The sequence below is a fragment of the Nycticebus coucang genome, chromosome 9, assembly GCF_027406575.1.
Source record: "Nycticebus coucang isolate mNycCou1 chromosome 9, mNycCou1.pri, whole genome shotgun sequence".
Classification (NCBI taxonomy): domain Eukaryota; kingdom Metazoa; phylum Chordata; class Mammalia; order Primates; family Lorisidae; genus Nycticebus; species Nycticebus coucang.
Window position 1 is genome coordinate 77,129,506 of NC_069788.1, and position 24,692 is coordinate 77,154,197.

Genomic DNA, 24,692 nt, shown 5'->3' on the forward strand with positions numbered 1-24,692 from the left:
CAGAAAATAGTTATTTGCAAAAGAAACTTTGAAATAATTCCCAGGGTTTGTGCTGTTTTTCTGGTAGAAGTCTGTCAGTGGCTCCTTTAAAACTTCCTGCCTCTTTGGGCACCATGGAGTCTTCTCAGCCGTACTGCAGTCTGGGCCAGTGGATGGTCATCTCCGGTTCTGGGTTTTTCCCAAAACTGGCGGCCATAATTCACTTAGCAAATAAGTTAGAAGAACATAATTGGATGTGCGAGGTTGGCTTCCAAATGCAAAGATGTCATCAAGGGCTGGCCTCCTTTTCAGTGGTAGGAGGTTCCGAATGCAGCAACTTAGCTGTTCTTTTCAGCAGAGATGTTGCATTACAACATGCCAGGGATCCCAAAAACCCGCCTGCAGTGGCCGTCCCCTGAATTTTGCAGGGCGTTCCTCTACTGCCCCATGGCCTCTCAGCTATTTATCATCCCTGATCACATGTTCAGTTAGCAGGAGGTTACCAGTAGGGTGGGCCAGCATGAACTCTGGGAAGCGGCCTCAGCATTCAAAGCCCTTCAGAATAAATCACACGAGAGAGCTAGAGAGCTGGAGGGCTGAGATAACCAGGAAGTCAGACAGCCATAGGGCACCACAGTTGGGCTGGAAGTTCTAGGGGCCATTGCTAATGAAAGGAAAAAAGCATGTTCCTAATCAACGGTCACATGGTAGGTGCCTGGGGCTGTGCTCATGTGCTCCAGTAGGGACGGCATCTGGAACAGTGATTGGAGTTGAAGTCACTGGTTGGCTATGACTACGGTAATCTAATGTCGTTCTGCAAGATCCACCTGCTTCTGTGCTGGATGTGTAGTTGAGTTGAATGGGATGTGGTGGCTGCCATTGACTCTGTGTCTGTCCAGTGCTACATGTCTGAACTCCCCTACAATTGCCATAGGTTCTCCCCTTAGGTTCACTGTATAGTCGGGGAGGCCCTTCTTCACTCCCTGTTGCGATAACCGTCATTGCACAGAGCAAGGACACATGTTCTAGTTTATTTTAGTAAATAAGAAACCAAAGCAAGCAAATTAAATTTAAAGATTGTTCATGAGTATGCATTTCTTTAGGTAATTGTATAGATAAGAAGCTATTATATGTTTACATGCAAACAAAACTATCAAAAATCTCATAGGCAACTAAGCAATATGTTTTTTTGATTATATATATTATAGGCAATTTTGTTATTACATTTTATTTATATGCAGTTTCCAAAAATAATTTGATATACCTGACCACAGGCTGTGTTGTTCAGATACTGAGAAGGCCCAGCTTATTACATTCATGTATACTCAGAGAGATACTCTGTTATCTATTAAAGTGGTTCTCAAATTTTAGGGTGCATATGAATCACCCAAGGAGTGTGTCAAACAGGCAGATTCTGGGGACTTACCCTGGACTCCTGCCCCAGCAGTTCTGGGGTAGGGCCCAGAAACCTGCATTCTTAACAACTTGCCAGGGAATTCTGATGCAAATAACCCACAGACCACATTTGACAAACACTATCTAGACTATTGGATACAGTAGATACAGTCAAAGTTCGCTCAGTCAAACTCAAAAAGAGAAATACCCAGAGTCAGTGTCCACCGTCCACTTGCCAGTGACTAATGCCAGGCCTGGTAATGACAGTGTTGCATGTTGTTGCTGCTTCCTTTTTTTGGCAGGGGGCGTTTTGGCCAAGTTTACAAGTGTGAAGAGACAGCAACAGGTCTGAAGCTGGCGGCCAAAATCATCAAGACCAGAGGCTCTAAGGACAAGGTAAAGGCCGTGGGAGGTGTCTGTCTCCTCCTCTCCTATCTTGACCACACTAAAGTGCCCTTTGCCTCTTCTCAGGAGGAAGTAAAGAACGAGATCAGCGTCATGAACCAGCTCGACCATGCCAACCTCATTCAGCTCTACGATGCCTTTGAGTCTAAGAATGACGTCGTCCTGGTCATGGAGTAGTACGTGACCCCTCCTGCCCTCCTTCACACACCTCCCCCACATCACTCTTGATGACCCAGCTGCAGCTGTGTCCTGCTGTAGTGGGGGCCAGAACCAAGCTCGTATCAGTGATTCCGATTCACATGAATCACACGATCACATCAGTTTCAGAAAGGAAACTATTTGTTATTATACATCTCCATGTGTGACATAATTGATGAGAAGTCATGGGACCAAGTAGATCTAGCTTTGTTTCTAAGCTATACTGTCAAAACTCAAGTTTAAATATTACCCGGGGCATCCGGAGGAAAGTGGTTTTGATTTATATATCACTTTCGACATACTCACTAATACAAAATTTATGTCAAACTATTAGCAATTAAGACTAAGAAATTTCGATTCATAATCACCTTTATAAAAACTTAATGAGCGGTAGATTAGCAAATGAGTACAGTAGTCCCTTGGTATCTTCAGGGAATTGGTTCCAAGACTCCCAGAGGATACCAAAAATCCAAGGATACCCAAGTCCCTTATAAAACTGGCATGTATCTGGGGTAACCCACAGTATCCTCCTGTATACTTTAAATCATCTCTAGATTACTTACAATACCCAATACAATATAAACATCATGTAAACGGTTGTATTGTTTTTAAAATTTGTATTTTTTTATGGTTGTATTGTATTTAATTTTTATTGAGTTTTTTTTTTTTGGTTACATACTTGGTTTGGTTATATGGATCTCTGATTGGTTGATTCCATGAATGTGGAACCCATGAATACAGAGGGCTGACTACAGTTTAACTAACACTGAATCAAAATTGTGATTCAGTCCATTGTTTTTCCATTTTGGGTTTTGTTTTTCATTGTGCAATAAGTCATTTTAGATAATAAAGTATAATAGTTCTCCCTTATCCATGGTTTCAGTTTCCATGGTCTTTGCTACCAGAGGTCCAAAAATGTTAAATGGAAAATTCCAGAAACAAACAACTCTTAAATTCTTCCCTGTTCTGAGTAGTGTAATGAAATCTCACACCATCCCACTCCATCTCACCTGGAATGTGAATCATGGCTTTGACCAGAGTCTCCATACTGTATACAGTCCCCGCCCATGTTTATCACTAAGTAGCCATCTAGGTTATGAGATCAATTGTCACAGTATCCTGGTGCTTGTGTTCCAGTAACCTTCATTTTACCCTTTACATAGGGTTTGGTACTATCTGCCATTTCAGGTACCCAGGGGCTTGGAACAGATTCCCTGAAGGATACAGGGGACTACAATATCTAGCATTGGCCAACTAGAACCACTTTATCACTGAACTTTGGGGGCTAAAAGGGCTGGAAGCCTGGCTAGCCTTCAGATGAGGTTTGTAATACCCTCCCTTTGCCCATAGGTTCTCTTTATGTTCAGTGTATTTGGAGAATGGTACATATGGACACAACCCAAAGCTGAAGTCACTGAATGAAAAGAAATGAGATTCTAAAAAAAAAAAAAAAGAAAAGAAATGAGATTCTCCATTTATGAGTTTGAAGGCACATACACTGTAGCCTTTCAGTGTAAGAATCGACTCTGAGATGGCAAGAAGGCAGAGAAATAACTGTGCACACACATCTTTTAGGGAAGGTAGAAGAACCTGGACACCAAATTCCCACAGGAAAGACACGTGGTGGTGGTTAAGGAATTGGGACTAAGGGTCGCACTCCTCTTTCCTCTTCAGTGTGGATGGTGGAGAGCTGTTCGACCGCATCATTGATGAAAACTGTAACTTGACGGAGTTTGACACCATCCTGTTCATGAAGCAGATATGTGAGGGGATACGGCACATGCATCAGATGTACATTCTCCACTTGGACCTGAAGGTAAAGTGTGCTTTGTTTTGTATGAAATGTAAACCTTTCCCAGCCCCCAATCAATGCCCCCTGTCTGGTATTATATGCCAGCTGAGGAAATGTGTATTCTCACTGGTTACATTTTCAACGATTAATATAAATCTGGATTCTTATCCTCATCTCCTCACTCCCAGCTTGTCACCCCTTATAGTTTTGTGCTCCATCTTTAGGGAATACTATTCAGGTGCTTTTAACTCGTCCATGTTAAAGAAATCTACATGGTGGATGGTTTCAGTAAAAGCGTAGAATTGAAACGACTGTCACCTCCACCACAATGGTCCTGTGGCAATCCCTCTTATTATCAGGATAAGTAGGTGGGAGGATTTTAGCTAACTCAGAATTCTCTAGTGGCAGCTACCCTCTCTGGAGCTCCAAGAACCCCCAGAGCTGCTTACTTTCCTAAAGAAAAGCCCTGGACTTTGAGACTGATTTTCCCTTGGGCTTTCTAGACGGCTGAGTAGAAACGTATGGAAAGAGCGGGCAGGGCCACACTGGAAATGGTAGGAAGCACACGTGACTGCCTTCCTTTCTTTTCTTATTTATTTCCTCCTCCCTTTTTATCTCTTTCTCATGGTGAAATCCCTGGAATTGGATAGTACGTAGTCTTAATTACAAACCTAGAAAAGATCCATTCTCAATAACCCTTACCAAGTCTCATATCGGGGCAAGTATCATAAAGTGCTTCTTCTTGTGTGGCTGGGTCATTTTCTCATTTCCCTGTTTGCACAGCGTGACAGTGAGGTAAAATATATATTCTGTATAACAATCCGTCTACTGTAAATCACCAGGGATTGCACAGTGAAATAAATTTAGCTTTCCTAAATAGGTTTCCATGGGCCTCTCTCCCTACAACTTGGCTTCCTTCGCTGTCTTGATTTATGTGCCTTGTTTTCCCCATTCACTTCTGAGCAGAAGGAGCACAGAGGGAGTGGTATGTAAAATGACAAAGTCAGAGGTTAAACGTCATTAACAAAGCCCTTGGCTATGAACTGAATCTGATAATGCGTATGTTCACAGAGCATTTTCATCAAGTGCAGATATTCTGCAAATATCCCTGAAGGGATGTGATTGGCAACTGGGACTAGGCGAGGACCTATTGTAAGTCAAATGACTCTGTATGTGGCTTCATAACATTGATTGAGGACTCACAAGGGCAATTTTAGTTAAGGGTTATAAGTAAAGATAATAATAAAGGTGACGGCTGGATGGGTCATTAAGGATTCGTTTTTCAGAAAGCTCCTTGTAAGGAAAAGGGCCAAAAATATTAAGAGCACTTGTCACTCTTTGGGGGAGATGATAGGTGGTTTTAAAATGGTCTCCTTTATATTTTTCTGTTTTGAAAATCTTATTCAATGAATATTCTTTAGTTTCATGATTATAAAAATATTAACTTTTTGAAGTGCCCTCAGGCTGTTTCTTTACACTCTGCCAACACATTTTTTGATGCCATAGTATCCCTTCATACTTGGACAGCTTTGTACATGGTTGATCAGTTATTTAAGTATGAAACAAAATGTTCTCACATAGTAGTCCCTTCTCTATAAACAACTTTCACTCACAGACATCTACTTGAGACATATTTTAGAAAAGGGCTTCCAAAGATATTTTTCCCAACCTAAACAGACTATTGAATATTGATCAGGACACACTAAATTGTTTTATAAAATATTTCTGAGTTTCTGATCCAATTTGAACCTCTCTCCACCCAGACAGGTGGGGTGTGGGGATCTGTGATCCCACCTCAAGGCTGGGGAAATGGAATCCTGTATGTTCAGTAACCTGGCTAATGACCCCCAGCTCTTAAGGAAGAGTTGGGACTGGAATTTGAATGTTCTTGATTATTCCTTGAAAACTTTACTTCTCTTTTATGAATGACCTTGACTTTAAATCACATCCCATGTTTTCCCCGGACTTTGGTTTTTCTATCCCAATAAAGGTAGGTGCACTTGTGAGATGTTCTAGAATGCTGAGTAGCTGTGCTGCTTCCTGCTTTTCTCCCCTTCTCCCTGCAAGACTGTCAGGTTAGCAAAGTCCTACCTGAGGCTCATTGCAAGGGAAAACCGTGTCAAGGACTTTAGGCATTGACACTGATCTCAGCCAGACCTTGGAATTGCCAACACCGAAGAGTGGGAGAAAAGTGCCTTCTTTTTTATGCACAACTTTCCCATAAAGAAAGCAGAAAGGGAAACTCTGGAGGTTGGAACATTATCGTACATATTCTGTGTGGTTGTTTAAATGAATCAGGCCATTTCTCATGTAACTCATAAATCTACGGGAAAATATTTCTCAAAGAAGGGGAAATTCATACTTAATTTTAGGGGGGCTGATGGCAGGACTCAACTGGCCTCCACCAGCCCATTTGGAAACTTGTAAGCAGCCTCCTTCTGTGCGGAGGCCTCTGCCTGAACTCATGCCTTATGGTAAACTGCGAAACCAGGGAGAGGACAGGCGGGGTAATGCAAGGTTGGCAGGATACCCACAACCTCACCCACCACATAATGAAAGGAGAAAATACCCACACAGACAAGCCAGCCCCGAAGTGAAAGGCCTGATATGTTTTTCCTGAGCATCGCTGTATTTTTAGTTGTGGTTCAGGGACAATTTGAGTGAATGATGGTTGTTTTCATTGCTAATGTGTCTCTTTCTCCTGGCAGCCTGAGAATATCCTGTGTGTGAATCGGGATGCTAAGCAAATAAAAATTATTGATTTTGGATTGGCCAGAAGGTATGTCTATTTGAACGTAGGGGAATGAATGGAGTTTGGGAACATGATGGGTATTCTTTCATTGCAAAGATAAATCTGATATGCCCCTTGGTTTCATGCCATCATTTAGAATTAATTTAGCAAAAATTATGTTCATCCTCACCTTGCTGAATTTGAGATTTGAGTGGTTATAAGTTTCTATAATATGTGCAATAAAGGATATGGAAAACTAAAGCCTACTACAGTAAAGTTTATTACATTAGAAGCCATTAATTTAAGCTTTTGTAAGAGTTTGTCTTAGTCTTTTATCTTTGTTCTATCTGTACAGAGAAGATTTACTTTTAAAAAACATTAATAGCATAAATTAGATTGCAAAGGGTTCTGGCACGTAAAAACTTCTTGGGGGAACAAAGAATTTGTGTGGACACATTAACAATCAAAGTCATTAATGAGCCATATAAAATGGATGTTGTAAATTATTTCGGCATTCTGTTTACTCATTTAATACACGTTTATTCAAGCCATCTCCGTCAAGGACCATATCAGTTTTCTTTTTGTTACCGTCTATAATGCAGTTGTTCTAATTATTTGGAGTGGATTTTCCCACAAGTGTTTCAGATTATTAAGGTTTTCTAGTATGAATTTTGACTTGTAAATTCCTGCTTTCTGACCCTATTGCTTAAACTTGTGATTTCCTTTAACGTCTAGTATAGCTGAAGTTATTTTGTCTTGTAGACTGCATCTTTTCAGTTTTCATGATGTGTGATGGACACTCTTCATCCTTCCACGTTGTCTCTTAAATTCCAGATACAAACCCAGAGAGAAGCTGAAGGTGAACTTTGGAACCCCTGAATTCCTCGCTCCCGAAGTTGTGAACTACGATTTTGTTTCCTTTCCCACTGACATGTGGAGCGTGGGGGTCATCGCCTACATGCTGTGAGCAGCTTTTCTGCCTCCCTCTGATTCTTGCTCTCAATCTCTATGCATCTTCCATGAGGTTTTGCTATTTTGAATACAAGCCCCAATTTAGGTCTTTTAAAAATAAATAACACCTGCCATACTCAGTTGCCTTTGCGGTTCTGTTGAATCTTGCAGGTGAAAGGAGTGAATTCTTTCCCCACATATCATCTGAAAAAGTAAATGTATGTCCTCTTTACTAATCACTTTAACTCCTAAATATCAATCACAGCCCTAAAAGTAACAAAACAAAACAAAAAACGGGTGCTCTGATCTCCTAAATAACTGGTGCTGACCCTCACTCCTCAGAGGTGACCGCCTGGTGTTTGCCATCTGGGTATGAGACAGTGCTTTGGCATCTGTAAAATGCTTTAAAAAGGAAGTTGTACTATTTTTTGAGAGTCATATTTGAATATAACTGCTGCCTTCACTGCCCCAAATCTTTAATAAGGAGTTGGGGTGAGGAGTAAGCATTTCTTGAGTGCAATAATATACAGGGTGGCTATAAAGTTCATGTGTAATTTAAAACAGGGTGCCATTTTAAATTACACGTGAACTTTATGACCACCCTGTATTATAAAATTAGACTTACTTGTTAGGTTATTTTCCTCCCCTCACTTTTAAATGGTAGAAACAAAAAAGCAACCTGTCTAAAGCTGTTTTAAAAGTACTTACTCTGGGGCAGCGCCTGTGGCTCAGTGAGTAGGGCGCCGGCCCCATATGCCGAGGGTGGCGGGTTCAAACCCAGCCCTGGCCGAACTGCAACAAAAAAATAGCTGGGCGTTGTGGCGGGCACCTGTGGCCCCAGCTGCTCGGGAGGCTGAGGCAGGAGAATCGTGTAAGCCCAAGAGTTAGAGGTTGCTGTGAGCCGTGTGACGACACAGCACTCTACCCCAGGGCGGTACAGTGAGACTCTGTCTCTACAAAAAATAAAAAAAAAGTACTGACTCTGGGCTGGAAATTGGGCTGGAAATGGTGGCTCACGCCTATAATCCTAGCACTCTGGGAGGCCAAGGCAAGTAGATTGCTTGAGCTCAGGAGTTCGAGACCAGCCTGAGAAAGAATGAGACTCCATCTCCACTAAAAAAAAAAAAAAAAAAGTGAAAAACTGAGGCAAGAGGATCACTTGAGCCTAACAGTTTGAGGTTGCTGTGAGTTATAACACCCCAGTACTCTACCAAGGGTGACAAAGTAGGACTCTGTCTCAAAAAAAAGGACTTACTCTGGATATCCTATGTCTTGTAGACTTAGTGGTTTATCCCCTTTCCTGGGTGATAATGATGCAGAGACGTTGAGCAACATCCTGGCCTGTAGGTGGGACTTAGAGGAAGAAGAATTTCAAGACATCTCTGAGGAGGCGAGGGAATTCATCTCCAAGCTTCTGATTAAGGAGAAGAGGTAACCCAAGCCCATCCCCTGCTCTGGGAGAAGTAGGGAAAATCACCTGAAAAAGTAAATGTATGTCCTCTTTACTAAGCACTTTAACTCCTAAATATCATCCACAGGCTCAAAAGTAACAAAACAAAACAAAAAACGGGTGCTCTGATCTCCCGTTAAATTACTGGTGCTGGCCCTCACTCTTCAGAGGTGACCGCCTGCCCGGTGTTTGCCATCTGAGTATGTGATGGCACTTTGGCATCTGTAAAATGCTTTAAGAAGGAAGTTGTACTATTCTTTGAGAGTCATATTTGAATATAGCTGCTGCTTTTACTGCCCCAGTTCTTTAATTAGGAGTTGGAGTGAGGAGTAAGCCACGTATACCACCAGGGTTATTAGAGTGGTATAGCGACATCTAGGAAGCCCATGGAAAGTTGTGAACAGAATGAGGCTTGATCCTCCCTAGTTTATCTACTGAGATCTAGGGCTGCTTTGTCTTGAGGCCTGAATGGGAACACAAACTTTTCTCCCTTTGCCTTTGAACACGGGACTCTAGCAACTATAGACTTCTGCTGGGGCTCAGTTGACTTATCCTCAAAATGAAAGGTTTGGGAGAAGTTATTTCTAAGATCCATTTCTCCTCAACAAACATGTAGATGGCTCTATGTAACTGAACCTTAGCTACCATTTCATTTGAGAACCTATTCTGGGCTAAGTGCTTTATAGACATTATCTCTTTTAACCCCTAGCCCCACTCCCAGATCAAAGGGGGTAGGAATGATTATTATTACTGTTTCATGGAGGGGAGTCTAAGTAGTTTGCCCATGATTACATGGCTAGTAAGTAGCAGAACCGAGACTCAAACATGAGTCTACCTCCCCACAGGGCCAAACATTTAGCTGTTACACATTACACGGCCTTCTACATACGCACTTTCTCTTGTGTGAAAACCACATTAATTCAAAATTCAACAAGTGAAAAAGAGTGACATGGAAATATAGGGACTTGCATTTTAGAATCACAGAGAGAGAAGGGCACTGTGATTAATCCATCAAATATTATACTGTTTTGGATGGCTTTATACCCAAACCATATGATGGTAGACAGTCTTTAAGATTTTCAGGACCAATAATACTTGCTTTATTGTATTATTACCTTTATGCCTTTTTAATTATTCATAAACATGACCAGGAATCAAAGAAAGGAGGGTGTCAGGGAGTAGGGGACCAACATGGGCAGTGGGTCTGGCACAGTGCCAGACAAGAAAGTTATTCAGCCAATTATCTAACTGATCAGCTACTACAGGGCAAGAAAGGTGTTGCATGGTGAAAATAGATGCGCAAAGTCCAGTCTTTGCCTTTAGTAACTCGCCATCTAATAGAAGGCATGGGTATTTTTTAAAATATATAATGCCACATGGTTAACACGGAGATAAGGCCAGAACTGAGTTCCTGAAGGAAAAGGAGGACCTCGCCAGACTGGGAGTGCCAGTATGAGGGGAGGAGCAATTCACAGACAGTGGTTTTATTTGTCCTTAACAGAGAGGCTCAATAACAGCCAAAGGTATTATTATTATTTGCGCGTAATTGTACCCCAGGCAGTGAACAGATGGAAATGTCAGCACTGTCAGATCTTTGAAGGTTGAGAAATCCACATGTACTTAGAATCTATTTTATGTACATACTTCTATGTGTTATCTTATTTAACCTCTCTATAATCTTGTGGTGTTTGGGTGTTATCACCATTGTTTTAGAGATGAAGAAATGAGGCAGTCACATAGCCAGCCTGGAGCAGATTAGAGGCAGGCCCTCTGGACTCCTGGGCTTACCTCTACCCTGCATGTGCCCCGCCCACTTCATCAGCCCGAGGGCTTCATTAATTCCCAAGGATTCATGAAAATCCATTGTTTTCTAAAATTTTATAAATCTTGGATAGCTCCAGAAGGATATTGTTTCTTCATAAAAGTATCTAATGGTTTCTTTTTTAATAATTCCATTCACTATATTTCCCTATCAAAACTTCTTAATTCAGAAGTTTGTAAGAGTTATTAATAAAATGTCATAATACATAAATTGCTTTTGTAATCGTCAAGAATCACTATAGTATTTTGCTCTTCAATAATAAATATACATTTATTCTTCAACTGACTGACAGGAGTTCAATGTATGAAGCTTAGATGTTACACTGCAGGAATTATTACTTATTTGAAAGTAGATGTTTGATTATTAATAAGAATTTCAATTATTTGCCTTGTTTGTCTTACTATGTTGTTACCTTGATTGAATTTGATGGTCCTCATGCCATCATTGATAGCACACAATTCCAGAGCGGGCAGAGTTGACTGTGAATTTGCCATTTGGTCATCCAGTCTCCCAAAGGCAGAGGCCAGACCCGAGGGCGAACAGCAGCTGCAGGCCTTCCTTGGTGCGTCTCTGCTAATGACCTTCTGAATTTCTCTCTAGTTGGAGAATAAGTGCAAGTGAAGCGCTCAAGCATCCCTGGTTGTCAGACCACAAGCTCCACGCCAGACTCAACACACAGGTGAATAAAGCTTCTTATTTTTTTCCTCTTCTTTTCCTGTCTGCTTGTCTTTTAATGATCAGATGCTAGAGTCATCTTAACCTTAAACGAGGTTCTTTCTCATTTCTTTTCTTACAGCCCTGAAATCATGCACTAGTATTAAATTACTTAAAATGCTTTCATCGAGCAGTTTGCATTTGAAAAAAGTAATGTAAATTATGTTGTTTAATAGAGTAGCCTCAGCCCATCTGGTTATTAAATCATTGTATCCTTTATAAAGTGAATCACATTATGCACACACACGTACACACATATAAAGCCCTTAAACATGTAAAGTTTTGGAGAATGTATGCTAATGTTCATTTGGGAGCAACATGCCTTTTTAAAACAGAATTCAGTATCCTAAATTCTATGCTTAGGTGTTTCACTCTGCTCTGGGCACCAAATCTTAACTCTAACACACAGCTTGGTCCAGATATCCACATAAGTACATGTGAAGGAGACTCAATTAAAGACTGAGTGTTGAAGTAACCAAGCCCACACCCTGAGTAGCTCCTTACAGTAAGAGCTCTTTCTACTCCCACTGCCCTAATGACCATTTATACTCGACTCCCTCATCTGTCTCTGGCACAAATTTCTTTCCCAACCTTCAGATTCATATGTCCACCTGTGTCTAGGTCTTTCCACCTGGATCTTCTCAGCCCTAAACAAACTCAGCTCCCCCACCTTATTCATTCTCCAGCTCCTTCCACGGGAGGTGAAGGGTGCTAGCCAAGGGGCCTCAACCAGATCCTGGGCATCTTTGTTTCCTTCTTTTTCTTCCATCCTCCCCCCTCACAGTTTGTTTCCAAGTTCTGTACATTATATCCCCCAATTACATCTGAAATCTGTCCATTTTTCTCCATTTCCCTGATATCCTGCTTAGGACGTCCATCACCTGAATTTCCACAGTAGCCTCCTAACTGGCTTCTCTGCCTATGGCCTGCTGTCTCTAGCCAAATAGTTGTGATTATATCAACAACACAGAAATAGATGCATAACCCCCTAAGTAACATTCCCAAGCACTTGGATGTTCAGCCGGGTGAGATACACAGGGAGGCAACCTGGGGTCTGGGCCTCACGGGGGACGGCTGCTCTCTGCGCGCGTCAGGCGGGAGGGCTGGGGCCACGCCCTGGCCCAGTGCGGTTTCCAGTCCCTCCACCTTTGCTCCTCATCCTCTTTGCTCCCTGGGGTTTGGGAATGAAACTTTTTCACTCACCAGCAAACCTTGAATGACTAGGCTTCAGGTACTCACTTTTTCCACATGCAGTTTTTATTGAAATTAACTTTCCTTCTAAATTCAGCATCAGCACTAAGTTTATTTGTGTCTGAATATACCTTTCCTTGATAATTGGTACTGATGTTCAGTAAAAATAGACTTATTACCTAGTCAGTACCTCACCCAGACTACATAAACTGCTTATTAGGGTGACCGACCTATTCTGAGCCAATTTTCCACCAATGTATTTTTATCCAAGCTTATTGGTGTCCAAATACACTTTGACGCGGTAGGACAATATAGAAACCACAGCAGGTAATTAATGACATTATACAGTTTACAAAGAGTTTAAAAATATTTTCGAACCATGTAACAACAAAAACAAAAATCACCTTTTGTTATTCTATGCAACTGCTGCTACCTGAAGTGAATAGATGTTTTGAGAATGGTGACAGTTTTTCTTTCTTTCTCTCTTTTTTTAAGAAACAGATTGCATTTTGTAAATCTTTTTTATCATTGAAGTTATAATTATACAGTACTGTGGGGGCTATGTTTTTAACTGCTTTATAAAAATTAACTCATTTAACCCTCATACCAACCCCCCCCCGAACCCTCCTCTAGTATGTAGCTGAGGACACTGAGGTCAGGGCTGAGTTCTGGGGTCCAGGGCAGAGCCTCACCTCTTTACCATCCTGCTGTGTTAAGGCTGCTGGGTGCAGGGGACTTGAATGATGTTTCAGAACCACTCTCGTGCCATGCATTTTTGATGCTATGGAAAGCCAATCTTCAAAGTTAATATATTTTAAGTTTCAATGAAATATTAAAACTATTTTTTTCAGAAGATTTATTTCTGGAATCATGTTGGTTTTGATATGTTCTATAAGATCAGAATTTATCTTTATGTTGAAAATGTAATTCTGATCCATAACTATTTGCCCTTTCAACCTAAATTCTATTTTTTTTCCTTTTTCTTTCTTTTCTTTTTTTTTTTTGAGACAGAGTTTCACTTTGTTGCTGAGGACCGTGGAGTCACAGCTCACAGCAACCTCTAACGCTTAGGCTTAAGTGATTCTCTTGTCTCAGCCTCCCAAGTAGCTGGGACTACAGGTGCTGGCCACAACGCCCGGCCGTTTTTCATTTGTTGCCGTTGTCATTGTTGTTTAGCTGGCCCAGGCTGAGTTTGAACCCGCCAGCCTCGGTGTATGTGGCTGGCGCTATAACCACTGTGCTATTGGCACCGAGCCTTAAATTCTATTTTTAAAGTCTTTGATAATATACAGTTTACCTCCTTTGCTTCATGCATAAAAGCTCTTTGTGTTTCTTAACCACTTGAGCATGGCTGTAGTCCTCGGTCACTAAGTTTAAGGATTTCTTTTTCTTAGAAATTAAGGCTGGAGTTCTCTGCCTTCTGTATGGGAGACATAACCAGTGTCCCATCAGAAATAGCTCTCAGCTGGGGCAAGCCAAAGCATTCTCAAACTGTGAGTCTCCTGGAAACCAGCCAGCAGCAAGTGCTGAATTAATCAATTACCGACCCTTCTTGTGTTCTCATGTCATAACTCAGGCACTGATGAGCACAGTCCTAACCCTTCCAACATGTCTTCTGTTTTTCCTAGAAGAATAAGAATCACAGCTCTGACGCCCAGGACCTTGGGACCAAATAGTCTACGGGAGGCACTCATTTGAAAGGTTAGTCTTGGGTCTTTTCCTGAAGAGGCATTTGTGTAATACCTTATGAGAGAGAAATAAGGAAGAATCTGAACATTTGTTCACAGACCATGTGGGAAGCAGGGCCACGTTCTGGCTGGGGGCACAGCCTGAAATCAGACGCTGCACTTGCACCCTGGCTCTGCCATTTCTCTCTCTTACTGGAGGAAGCTTGGTTGCCTGGTTTGTGAGTTGGGCATAGTGTCACTTCCTGAGATTGTTAAGTGGCTCCAGTGAGATCACCTAGGCAAAGCCCTAAGACTGGGGCCTGGTACTGAGGAGGTGCTCACTCAATCATCAGCTCAACAGGTGCCCGTAACTGAATAGACACTGTCTGGGGTAGACCGTACAATTGTGAGAGCTCACAAAAGAGGGAAGTCATACTCTCTTTTGTTCAGGTGGGGAAGCTGCATCTCAGAGGGTCAGAGACTAAAGGCTGTTAGAATGTGGTTCTCTCAGGGGTCTCTGAAGTTAAAGCCCATTTTCCCCCCTCCCCTAAGCTGCCTCTTGCCCTTGGTCCACTCTCTGACCCCAAGGAGCACCATCTCACACACACTCTAAAGGCTCCTCTACCCAGGTAGGGTTTTGGCAGAATTATTAAGAGATGGCTTCACACATGTACCTTCTTTTGCGTCAACAATCTAGCTTGGTGCATGACCTAAAGGAAAAGACTAAGGAAGTGACATGCAGTCATTAAGGAGGACTTTTGGAAATCCCAACATTGATGTCTTTGTTGGGGGGCAGTGACTTGGAGTCCAGCAAGTCAGCTCCCTGATCTTGGGCAGTAAGTCCCCAGCGATTTGCAGCCCCTGAGCACAGTGGCCCATGGTTTATGACGCGTCAGTCTGTGTTCTTGCTGCCCGCTGGTGTTAACCCTTTCTTTGGATACATATTTTTCTGGGCCTGAGGTTTTTGTCTGTTATTCTTATAAGCTACCTTGCATGTTTTATGGAACAAAATGGGGTAGAAAGAAATCCATACATCATAGTGAAAGTGCCAAAGCAGTGTTAGGGAAACACTGGCCTTTGGATGAAGGCTCACTTACTTCTGTGTCTGTCACTCACTTAGAAATCTATGAAAAGTCGACAGGAAGGCATGTGCTTTCTGTTTACAAAGACCATTCTTGTTTGCAAAAATAGCAAGGGCATTAAAGTTTTGGAAAGAGTAGCAGGTAGTTTTGTTTCTTATGACTATGTGGAGAAAGAAAGGATGACTGTGTCCCTGGGTTAGGGTGCTCACTGAATGCCCTTGCCCTGAGCCATGAGTGCCTGGCTCCATAGGCAGCCAGCAGCATCCATTCCTGCTCTGTCCCCTCCCTTACCCTCTCCTCCAGAAGCAGTTTTGTCCCTAGCAACCACAAACTCTGAGGGTTTGCCACAAACCACCTTCCCACCCTAGGATTGGAGCCACTTTTGAGGCCTGGTGGGAATGAATTCACTGGGTAATGGGTGTTGCATTCCAAGGTGGGCCTGTTGCCAGAGTCTGGCTGGGGAAGAATGAGGAGGAAGTGGCAATGAGAGGGGGGAAGTCCTTCCACCCCACACCAGAATGGGTGCTTCAAAGCCAATGCAATGGAAGACCGTGGCAGCCCAAGTAGTGACATTTGTGCAGAGGATGAAGACAGAGTATTTGGGCTGGTCACATGGGCACAGTTGGATACCATGTCTGTTGGACCTACGTGATGAGGCCTCTGCAAACAAGTCAAGTCCTGTGGGCTAACTGCCTTCCTTTCCTGGACTCTTCTAGCCCCATTTGACCACAGAAATGCACCTGAGTCCCACCAGAGGTCAAGGAAGAATCGTGTCAGATCCACATGATCTGGACACTTCCTAGTTTACTTTCCTAGTTAAAAAAAAAAAATTAAACTTAAATTTAAGATATCAGCTCTGGGAGCAGCCTCGTTTGAGAAGTTAAAAAAAAATCATTCTGCACAATAAAATTTCCTGCCAAGATGAGATGGGGTTTATGGCAAGATACATTATGAGGGAAACCAAATTTGAGATAATATTGATTTTAAAAATCTGGTGGTTGAAGATGATGCCTGTGGAGAAAGAAAAGAGTTCCAGGCCCTAAGCATAAAACATAATCCACAATGTAAATTGAGGCGTATGAATCTCCTGCAATTTGTTCGAGGTTTTTTGATGCGTCAAGGAAACACTCTCAAAATCAACCTGGTGGCATTTCGTTTCCTGTTACCTTCGTTGTATCTTTTGCCAGCCTATGAGAGGTAGATTTAGGGCACCTCTTCAGGCCCATGGGAATGACGCAGAGCGCCAGACAGTGTGCGGCCCCAGGCAGATGGGGTTGTAAAGCAAATGGCAATAATCCCACGTGTGACCCGCAGTCCCACTTTGATGCTGTGACCTGCAGTCCCACTTTGATGCTGGGATCAAGCTGACCAGATGGACAGAATGGCTGCACTTCAGAGGAAACAAAGAAGCCTTGTCTTTTGATATTGCAAATAGTACTAAAATATCTTGCACAAACTTAAAAAAAAAAAAAAAAAACCCAACTCTGGTAAGCAGTGGAATCTGTCAAGAGGTTTCTTTTTTTCTTCTCTCATATACACACACATATTATAAAAAAGTCATCTGTGGTTTTCCTAAGGGCACAACCAACTAATTATAATTTTAAAAGCCCTGCTGAATTAACAAGATTCGTATTTTGTTTGCTTTGCAGGAAAACTGCTGTGGTTGCTGCTGCTTTGAGAAGATTTTTGGAAAAATCAGCAGTTCTGATGCCTTGACCCCTGTGATGACTGGTGGCCATACAGGGGGAGCCCTTGAACTTGAACTCAGAGCACCTCTGCCACATGCAGGGGGGACACCCAGTGCCCTGGTCCCTGGGGCACACACACATCCCTTCACCCCATGGTAGCCCACGTTGGAAAGACGTTTTCTTGCCATCTTGAGTTTTTCATTTTTATTTTTTGATCTCAGTCACTGGGGCATTATATCTGCTATTTCTCAGATTACTACAGCAATCACACTTGAGATTTATTGGCAGATTTCAGACATGGAGGATATGTTTAGAGGGAGAAATCAGCTTTTGGTCATTAAACAATGCTTTTCAAACAGGATAATTATATCACAAAAAAACTCAAAGTCTGGTGCACCCTTGAACACTTAGTTTCTTAAACTTCCATTTTGATTTGGTCCAAAATCAGGGGAATTCAATGGATATCTAATTTTTTTGCTGGAACATAAGCCTTCTATAGTTCTGGGCAAGAGGCATCAGACATTGTATCTTCCATTTATTCTGAGCTGTCATCTAACCACATCATTTTCTTCAGGTAGCTGATTCTACCTTCAAATTTGTACTCCCCGCTCCCTTCTGACTGGCACTTCATCCCCAGGAAACACACTGATTTTGAGAGGCAGTGCAAAAGGTATCTGTTTATGGTTAGTCTTTAAAATCACGGCCTTTAGAATAATGTCAACAGTCACAAGAGGTTTCTGGAAGCCCCTGTTGTCAACAAGAAGAGACCGATCTGTGCCTCCCAGGGAAGAACAGTGCTTGGCATCCAATGTTGATGTTGCTTGGGAACTAGCAGTCGAGTTTCTGGGTAAATTCAAGCAAATATTTATGAAGACCAAGAATTTCACTGTGCAGAGTTTCAGTGACACAGTGATTGTGAAAAAATGGCAGTCAGAAGCCAAGAGTGGTGGGAACTCGGCTCAGCTCTCCTGTTGGGCTCAAAGATGACATCTCTTTGGAAGCTTCTTATTCCCAAGCCCATGTGCCATTTCATGGCAGATATTTATAGGGGAAGTGGACCCTGCTATAGATGGCGTCTGGGGCTCCAAAAGCACTGGGCTTAAAGAGAAAAACCTGTGTGTCATTTCTGTGTGGAGAAGAGACCAGGCAAAACTACAAACTCCTTAGTACATGCTTAACAACACACTCACCCCTCAGCTTCATAAACTTTTTGTTTATATTTTCCATTTCCAAATAATTGTTTCATTGAGATCAGTTACAATAGCATTTTTTATTTTTAGCTATAAATGGTCTAGGCTACTGTTGTCATGATAGCAATGGAAGGTAATAAGGATTGCTTGGTGGCTGTGTTAATGAGGGCACATATTCTGCGCCAGTTTTCCCCACGTGCTCGCACATCCACCCAAGGGATCCTTACAGCATGCTCACGAATAACTACATGTGCACTGTCCTTATCCTCATATTTAAGGTAAGGGGGAAGTTGAGATAGAAGGAAATGTGTAATTTGGTAAAGGCCACATGCCAATTTCGTGGTCATGCCAACTATAAAACCAACTCCTCTCTAGCCTTTGCCCTTACATTAAGATGCATTTCTTTTTTCCCTGTGGCCTATGCATTTATCCAAGGTTAGTTTCTCCTGCTCCTGTTATGTGACTATGCTTAAAATGTTTAATTTCGTTTTCTTAAAAAATGAAAAACAACGAAACAAAAAACACACGTACACAAAGCCCTGTGACTGAAGTGTTAAATTACTGAGCTATCTTTAGCTGATGCTATTCGTTGGGTCTGGAAAAATACGAGCCAGTGCATGCATTAATACTTAGTTAGACCACGGAGAGCTGGCATTCACTCAAATGCTAAATGGGACACAAGGGTCTGATTTGAAACCCCTCATGGAAGGGCGTTCTCTGCCCTGCGGCCGGCCTGGATTCTCTACCAAATTGAGCAGGAGGTCTTTTGCATGATGTGCAGCTCACATCCAGCTTTCCTTCTGACTCAAGTTGGCAGATAACTTTCCCCAGGCCCTGCCATACATGGAAGAGACAGCTTAGGCCAAATACAGGCAGGATGTCTTTGCCAAATTAATCCACTGATGACCCTGTAGTTCGTGGGTATGATTTTTTTTGTTTGTTTTGTTTTGAGGTTTAAAAAGGGGACTCTCCTTTGAAAATGGATCTTGTTTGAATCTGTAGTTAAATTTCCACATTTGTATGGGAAGGCATCTTCATGCCAGCGGGGTGCCTTTTATATGAGAGCTGAGGATAGTTCCCATTGCAGAGGTGATGATTACAGTCTAGAGTTACATGAAATGGGAGATTATCAGTCTAGTGTTCATCCTGTCCCCCGCTCCACGCCCATGTGTGGCTGCTCCAGCAAGAACTGGGAACTTGGTACATTGCCTCTCTAATGAGAAAAGGGGGCTTTGCAAAGAAAGCTAAGAAAACAAACCAGATGCAAACATGGACTCAGAGAAGCTGAGTCTGGCTGGATGGGGGCTATTGTGATCAATTTTTCCAAGAAGTCATTAGGATTTGAGAGCCTGTATTTCTCCACCACCCTCTTAATGGAAGAGATTGGCTTCGCTCACTCACTAGGCAGTTCCCATTTCTTTAGCAAGTGGAGGAAATTAAGCACCAATGTGGCACTTACCACTGCCAAGAGAGAAAGAAACCTCACAAATTATTAAGGAGAAAGCATGCCCACATTTGTAATTTGGAAGACACCAACACTTAACCAGAATCTGTTGCTGTTTAAAAATCAGGGAGAAGAGGGCTTGTATCCCCATGTGTTACGTAAAGAACTTTGGAAGGGGTTCTTATCTGAACTAACTTGGGGAAACAACTTCTGGTTGAAATTCATTAACACTCCTGTCTGTTGAGGGCAGTAGGTTTAGTGTTAGTTGCTTTTTGTCTGATTTGATATTAATTTGCTTTCTTTACTCAAAACATGTAAATAGGCATGCTGTCACATCGTCATGGCTAACTTTGATGTGAACCTGTTTGGAAAGATGTGTGAATATTTACACATTCATCCATTTTATGGAAATTAGTATAGCAATTTTTTTTTCTTAGTTTAGAATCAAAATATGGATTTGGTACTAGGGAGCTGAGAAGCCTGCTCTTTATTTCATTCCTTTTCTGTCCCTTCAGCTCCCTCTGCCCCATATGTGTGCTTGGCTAGTCCACACCAGAGGCCAACTGATGGAACCTCATTTGGAAAATCCACTTGTGAGGGTGGAAGCGGGAGGAAGCAGCAGAGCCCTCCTGGGCTGTGGCCATCAGGCTTAGTTCACCAGCCATGGGAGCCACAGAATTGCCACGACTGGCTTCTCAGTGTGCACAAGGTTCCCACTTTGCTTTCGCTCTTTTTTAATTGTTTAACTTCTTTCTCTTTTCTTAAGTTAGAATCAAAGCCCCTCTTCTTATCCATTGTGATGCTCCTTCAAAACTTTTTTGAGATAAAAATTTTATTACCACATTTCTTTCTGTCCTAAAGGAAAGTTGATGCTGGATTTAGTGGATGTTGGGTTCTGGAATTAAGATGACTTGCTTGCTTAGCTGGAAGTCTATCGTTTCTCAAACTAGAAGTACTCTAGATTTCTCCATGCTCCATTTTAGTGAGGGTGTGTTTTGTGTAAGTGGTCTATTCCATGGGCAATTTCACCTTCCATGAAGGCTTAAAATTCAACTACTGCTACCCATTGAAAAGAGCAGAAAGCATCTGCTTTCTGAGTTGCACATGCTAACTAAGATGTATTTTGTTGTTATCTCACCTGAGAGACATCAGTGAGTCCTTCGATGAGGTTTATTGGTATAGATAAGAAATAAAAACGGATTCATAATGTGGTGATTGAGTGTATCACATACGTGTATATTTTTTGTTTCTGAACGTAGCTTCATTCAGCCGTACGTCTTTGCCTTATAAAGATGTATGACAGTCATGTGTTATATTGAGAAATAAACATGGAATTTATTTATCCTTTGGTTAATGAGCTAAATTATTTAATGACGTGGACTTGGCAAATGCAGCGCAAACACTCTCCTTTATGACAGGGTCTGATATGTCAATCAATTCCTGTGACATTAAGAGCCCAGGGTATTGCAAAGGAGCCTCACACTTATAGGGTCTCCAGAGCTATCTGCAGTAATACTGCCAGCACCATGGGGGAAACAACTTCTGCATTTGAAAGCATAGTGATTACATGGCACCAGCACAAAGTTTAGGCTTTTTTTTTCTATCAATACAAAAATATTTACTGAGATAAATGTAAAGCATCTAATGCCTAAACAGGGTTTAATAAATTATAAAGGTAATCAGAAGCAACTCAGTCCCTTTAATGTACCTTAGTACTATTCCTTAGACACTGAAATGTCCTCTTCAAAAAATCCCAGCACTGAAGAACTTCACTGTGCTGTGTTGCTTTCTGAGCTCAACTTCATCTGGAAACGTGCAGCTCCCCGGCCTGCATGTGCGTTTGTGGACAACACTTGGATCCAGGCCTACACTCTTGCCAAGCAGCAATCAGCTATCCCTGTGGCAATGAAACCCTCCACCCCAGCCTGGGCTGAGACAGGCCTGTAGGACTTTTCACAGCCCCGCTCGAAGACCACAAAGCAACCCTTACTTCCCCCATTTTTTCCACTTTAGTTTCTAGGCCAGGCATTCTGACTTCTCCAAAGTGAGGAAACCTCCTTGGTTCTCCAATATCAGTACAGAATAGGTCCCAGCAGACACCTCCACCCTTTCCCAGGAATGTATTCTCAATTGTGGAGTTTCAGGCCTACAATTTGGAGCCAGTCATCTTCCTCCCCAGCCCTCCTGCTTGTCCTGTCCCAGGGTAAGGTGGAATGCACAGTCTCTCTTATCAAGCCTACAGAGGGTGGGCACTGGGCCCCTTCACACATCTCGGCTCCCTCCTTGGAAAGGGGGCATCGTCCCCATCCCATAAACCAGACAGCAGTTTCTGGTGCTCCTGAGTCAGGGCTTCTCCAAGAGCTTGTAATCAATGTTCTCTAGACATCACTGTGGGGACAAGAGGGACTCATGAAAGACATTGGCCTGTAGTTATTGTGCCGCCAACTGTACTCAGAGCCTCTGAGCACCTCTGAGCTCAGCCAGTTATTTCTAGAGACATCTAAAATATACTTATGCAAGTTTAGAGCCCAGCAGGTTGGGGAGAGCAGCCTCTTCTAAGAAACCCCCTGAGGGTGCCTCCCTGCTGCTGCACCAACCATCTGACAGAAACAGCACCCCAGCCAAGGCTACAGCCTCTTGGCATCCCAGGAGGCCATCCCTCAAGGGAGCAGCAATGAAAGTCCCCATCACACAATCACTGTGCACACGCGCCAGGCAGAAGTTCAGGGAGTGTTCACTGCTTAGTCTTACTTCATCCCAGTTCGGGTAGACTCCGCGAACTAGGCACCCTGACCATCAGGATCATCTCAGGAGCTGCTAGAAGCTTATAATAGAAATAAGTGAACCTTGAGATTCTGATCACAAGATCCAGCTACCTGTCCAGTGGGATCAGGTGACAGCATCCTGTGTAAATGGCTGGACATAGGACACAGGAATCAATGGAATTCTGAGTACTGAGGCCATGCTCAGGTCTATAGGCTCTCGAGCTTGCCAAATGTTTTCACTATATAAGAATTATGTTATAATTATACTATTATTCTTCATTTGAGGGTACAAATATCCAGACAACATTTCTAGTCCATTCATGCAATTTTTTTTTTTTGGCAATTTAAACCCTACTATTGTACCAATTAAAAAAATCATTTTTTAGTATCCATTACACTAATTTGAAATTTTTCTCATTTTGAAAAAACATGAGGAGAGAAGAAGAGAATGTAAAATCCAGCCCCCTTATGCTAATTTCACATGCTACCTGACAACCTCTGGAGTGCATATTCGTGATTAGGCCAACTTTCTTCAAAGGTTAACTAACTTCTGTGCTAGAGTATTTTATAGTAAATTACAGACAAAAATCACACTATTTGGTCATAATATCTCACAGAATTATCCCTGGAAAAGCCTCGTCAGCTTCTCCCCTTGGCCCCTCATTTAGCTGGTTGAGGAACACACAAGTCACAGGGAATGGCCACAGATCTTTTTTCCTGTCCCTTCACTTGCATTAAGGCTTGTTCTTGAGTGCATCTTCGCCTTATGGAGTCAGAAAAAGAGCATTTTCTGTCACTTTTGATATTCTGATGAAGCCTGCCCCTCAAGTAGCTATGTAGCAGCAAAGAAGAATCTTGCTGCTCCAGAGGACTCAGAGCCACGCTCCTTGCTTCAGAGGGATAGCCCTTCTGAGTTCACATTCCTCTTAAAACTAAGATCCTCCAATTTTCTATGGAGTGCTGAACCAATGGAGTGATAAGCCAATATCCTTTTTAAGTCACCATTTGCTTTCTTCCTCTCCAACCTTCACCTCCCAGTTTGGGAGCATCAGTAGCTATCCACTCACACTTCATAGATCTCACTGATGCCATCATTGGTCTCTCAGATTCCTGTCTTTTTTTCTTCAAATCCTCCATATTGATGATAGTTTTATTTTTAAAACACAACCTAACCAGATCACTTTAAAGGTTAGAAACATAGGCTCAAAAATGTTTTAATTCTTTAATATCGTGTTTAAGATCTTCCTGTATTTGTATATTGATTTTGCTTTTCAACATTATTAGAGATCCACCAGAATCAGACTATCTCTTCCCTGATCAGACATGGCCTACAGATGGGCATCTTTTAGGACACCATAATTGCCAAAATTTTGGATTAAAATGCCTAATAGAGGGCTCAAATCATTTGTTGTGTTATTTTTCTTTATCACAACTAGTACTAGGAAAAACCATGACTGAGACTGGAGGGTTTATGTCCCTGATGGTTAAAGTTTCTAGCTGGCAAATCGATGCTGATTGTTGGCAGGATGCCCCAGTCCCTTACAAGGAGTACCTCTCCAAAGGCTGATCATGTTACAGCTCGCATTTGAGAGTGAGGAATCAAAGAGAAAAACAAAAATCTCTATCTTTTAGGACCTACCCCCCAGCAGCAGTTGCACTCCCAAATTTGCATAATGTCCTATTCAATATGGAGGGGACTACACCTGGCAAGAATAACAGGAAGTGAGAATCACTGGGGAATACTTTGGAGGTGAGTGACCATTGTCCATCCTATTGCTCCCAATGACCCACATTCCTACACCTGAAAATGCATTCATCCACCCCAAATGCTCCTCTAAGTCTCATCCTATTACGCCATCAACTCAAAGTCAAGAATTTTATCTTCTAAATCCAGACGAGTTGTGGATGAGTCTTCTTGAGGGAAGTTGCTTAAATTTAGCTCTCCCACTACATTTTTTCTTGGTCCAAGTTCATGTAAACTAAAGAGAAAAATTATCCCTCCCTGATCACATACTTACCTAATATACAATGGTGAAAAGGCATATGAAAGCCTCCAAAAACATTCCTATTTAAAAGAGGGAAAAAGGGCAATATACAAAATTCACTGATCCATAGCAGTTCTGAAATTCAGTAGGCTAAATGCTGGGAGTTCCTTGTTCCATCTTACTTCTTCCCCGGAGTGACTCACCACGAGTCTTGGCTCTCTCCTCTGGACTCTTGCTTTCACC

At 42.2% G+C, this 24,692-nt stretch overlaps 1 protein-coding gene across 6 annotated transcripts in view; it reads left to right on the forward strand.

Moving 5' to 3' along the window:
- Window positions 1-21,241, forward strand: part of MYLK4 (myosin light chain kinase family member 4) — an 88,674-nt gene extending 67,433 nt beyond the window's left edge. For 2 of the 6 annotated variants that reach the window (XM_053602131.1, XM_053602133.1), the window contains exons 7-15: window positions 1,677-1,770; window positions 1,846-1,955; window positions 3,652-3,793; window positions 6,478-6,548; window positions 7,335-7,463; window positions 8,730-8,882; window positions 11,324-11,402; window positions 14,257-14,329; window positions 17,027-21,240. In XM_053602131.1, coding sequence (XP_053458106.1) covers window positions 1,677-1,770; window positions 1,846-1,955; window positions 3,652-3,793; window positions 6,478-6,548; window positions 7,335-7,463; window positions 8,730-8,882; window positions 11,324-11,402; window positions 14,257-14,304 — 826 coding nt within the window. In that variant the 3' untranslated portion in view covers window positions 14,305-14,329; window positions 17,027-21,240. Of the gene's footprint in view, window positions 1-1,676; window positions 1,771-1,845; window positions 1,956-3,651; window positions 3,794-6,477; window positions 6,549-7,334; window positions 7,464-8,729; window positions 8,883-11,323; window positions 11,403-14,256; window positions 14,330-17,026 lie in introns of all 6 variants that reach the window. The other 4 variants (XM_053602132.1, XM_053602135.1, XM_053602136.1 and 1 more) reach the window with 4 other exon arrangements.
- The last annotated feature ends 3,451 nt before the right edge of the window (window positions 21,242-24,692 follow it).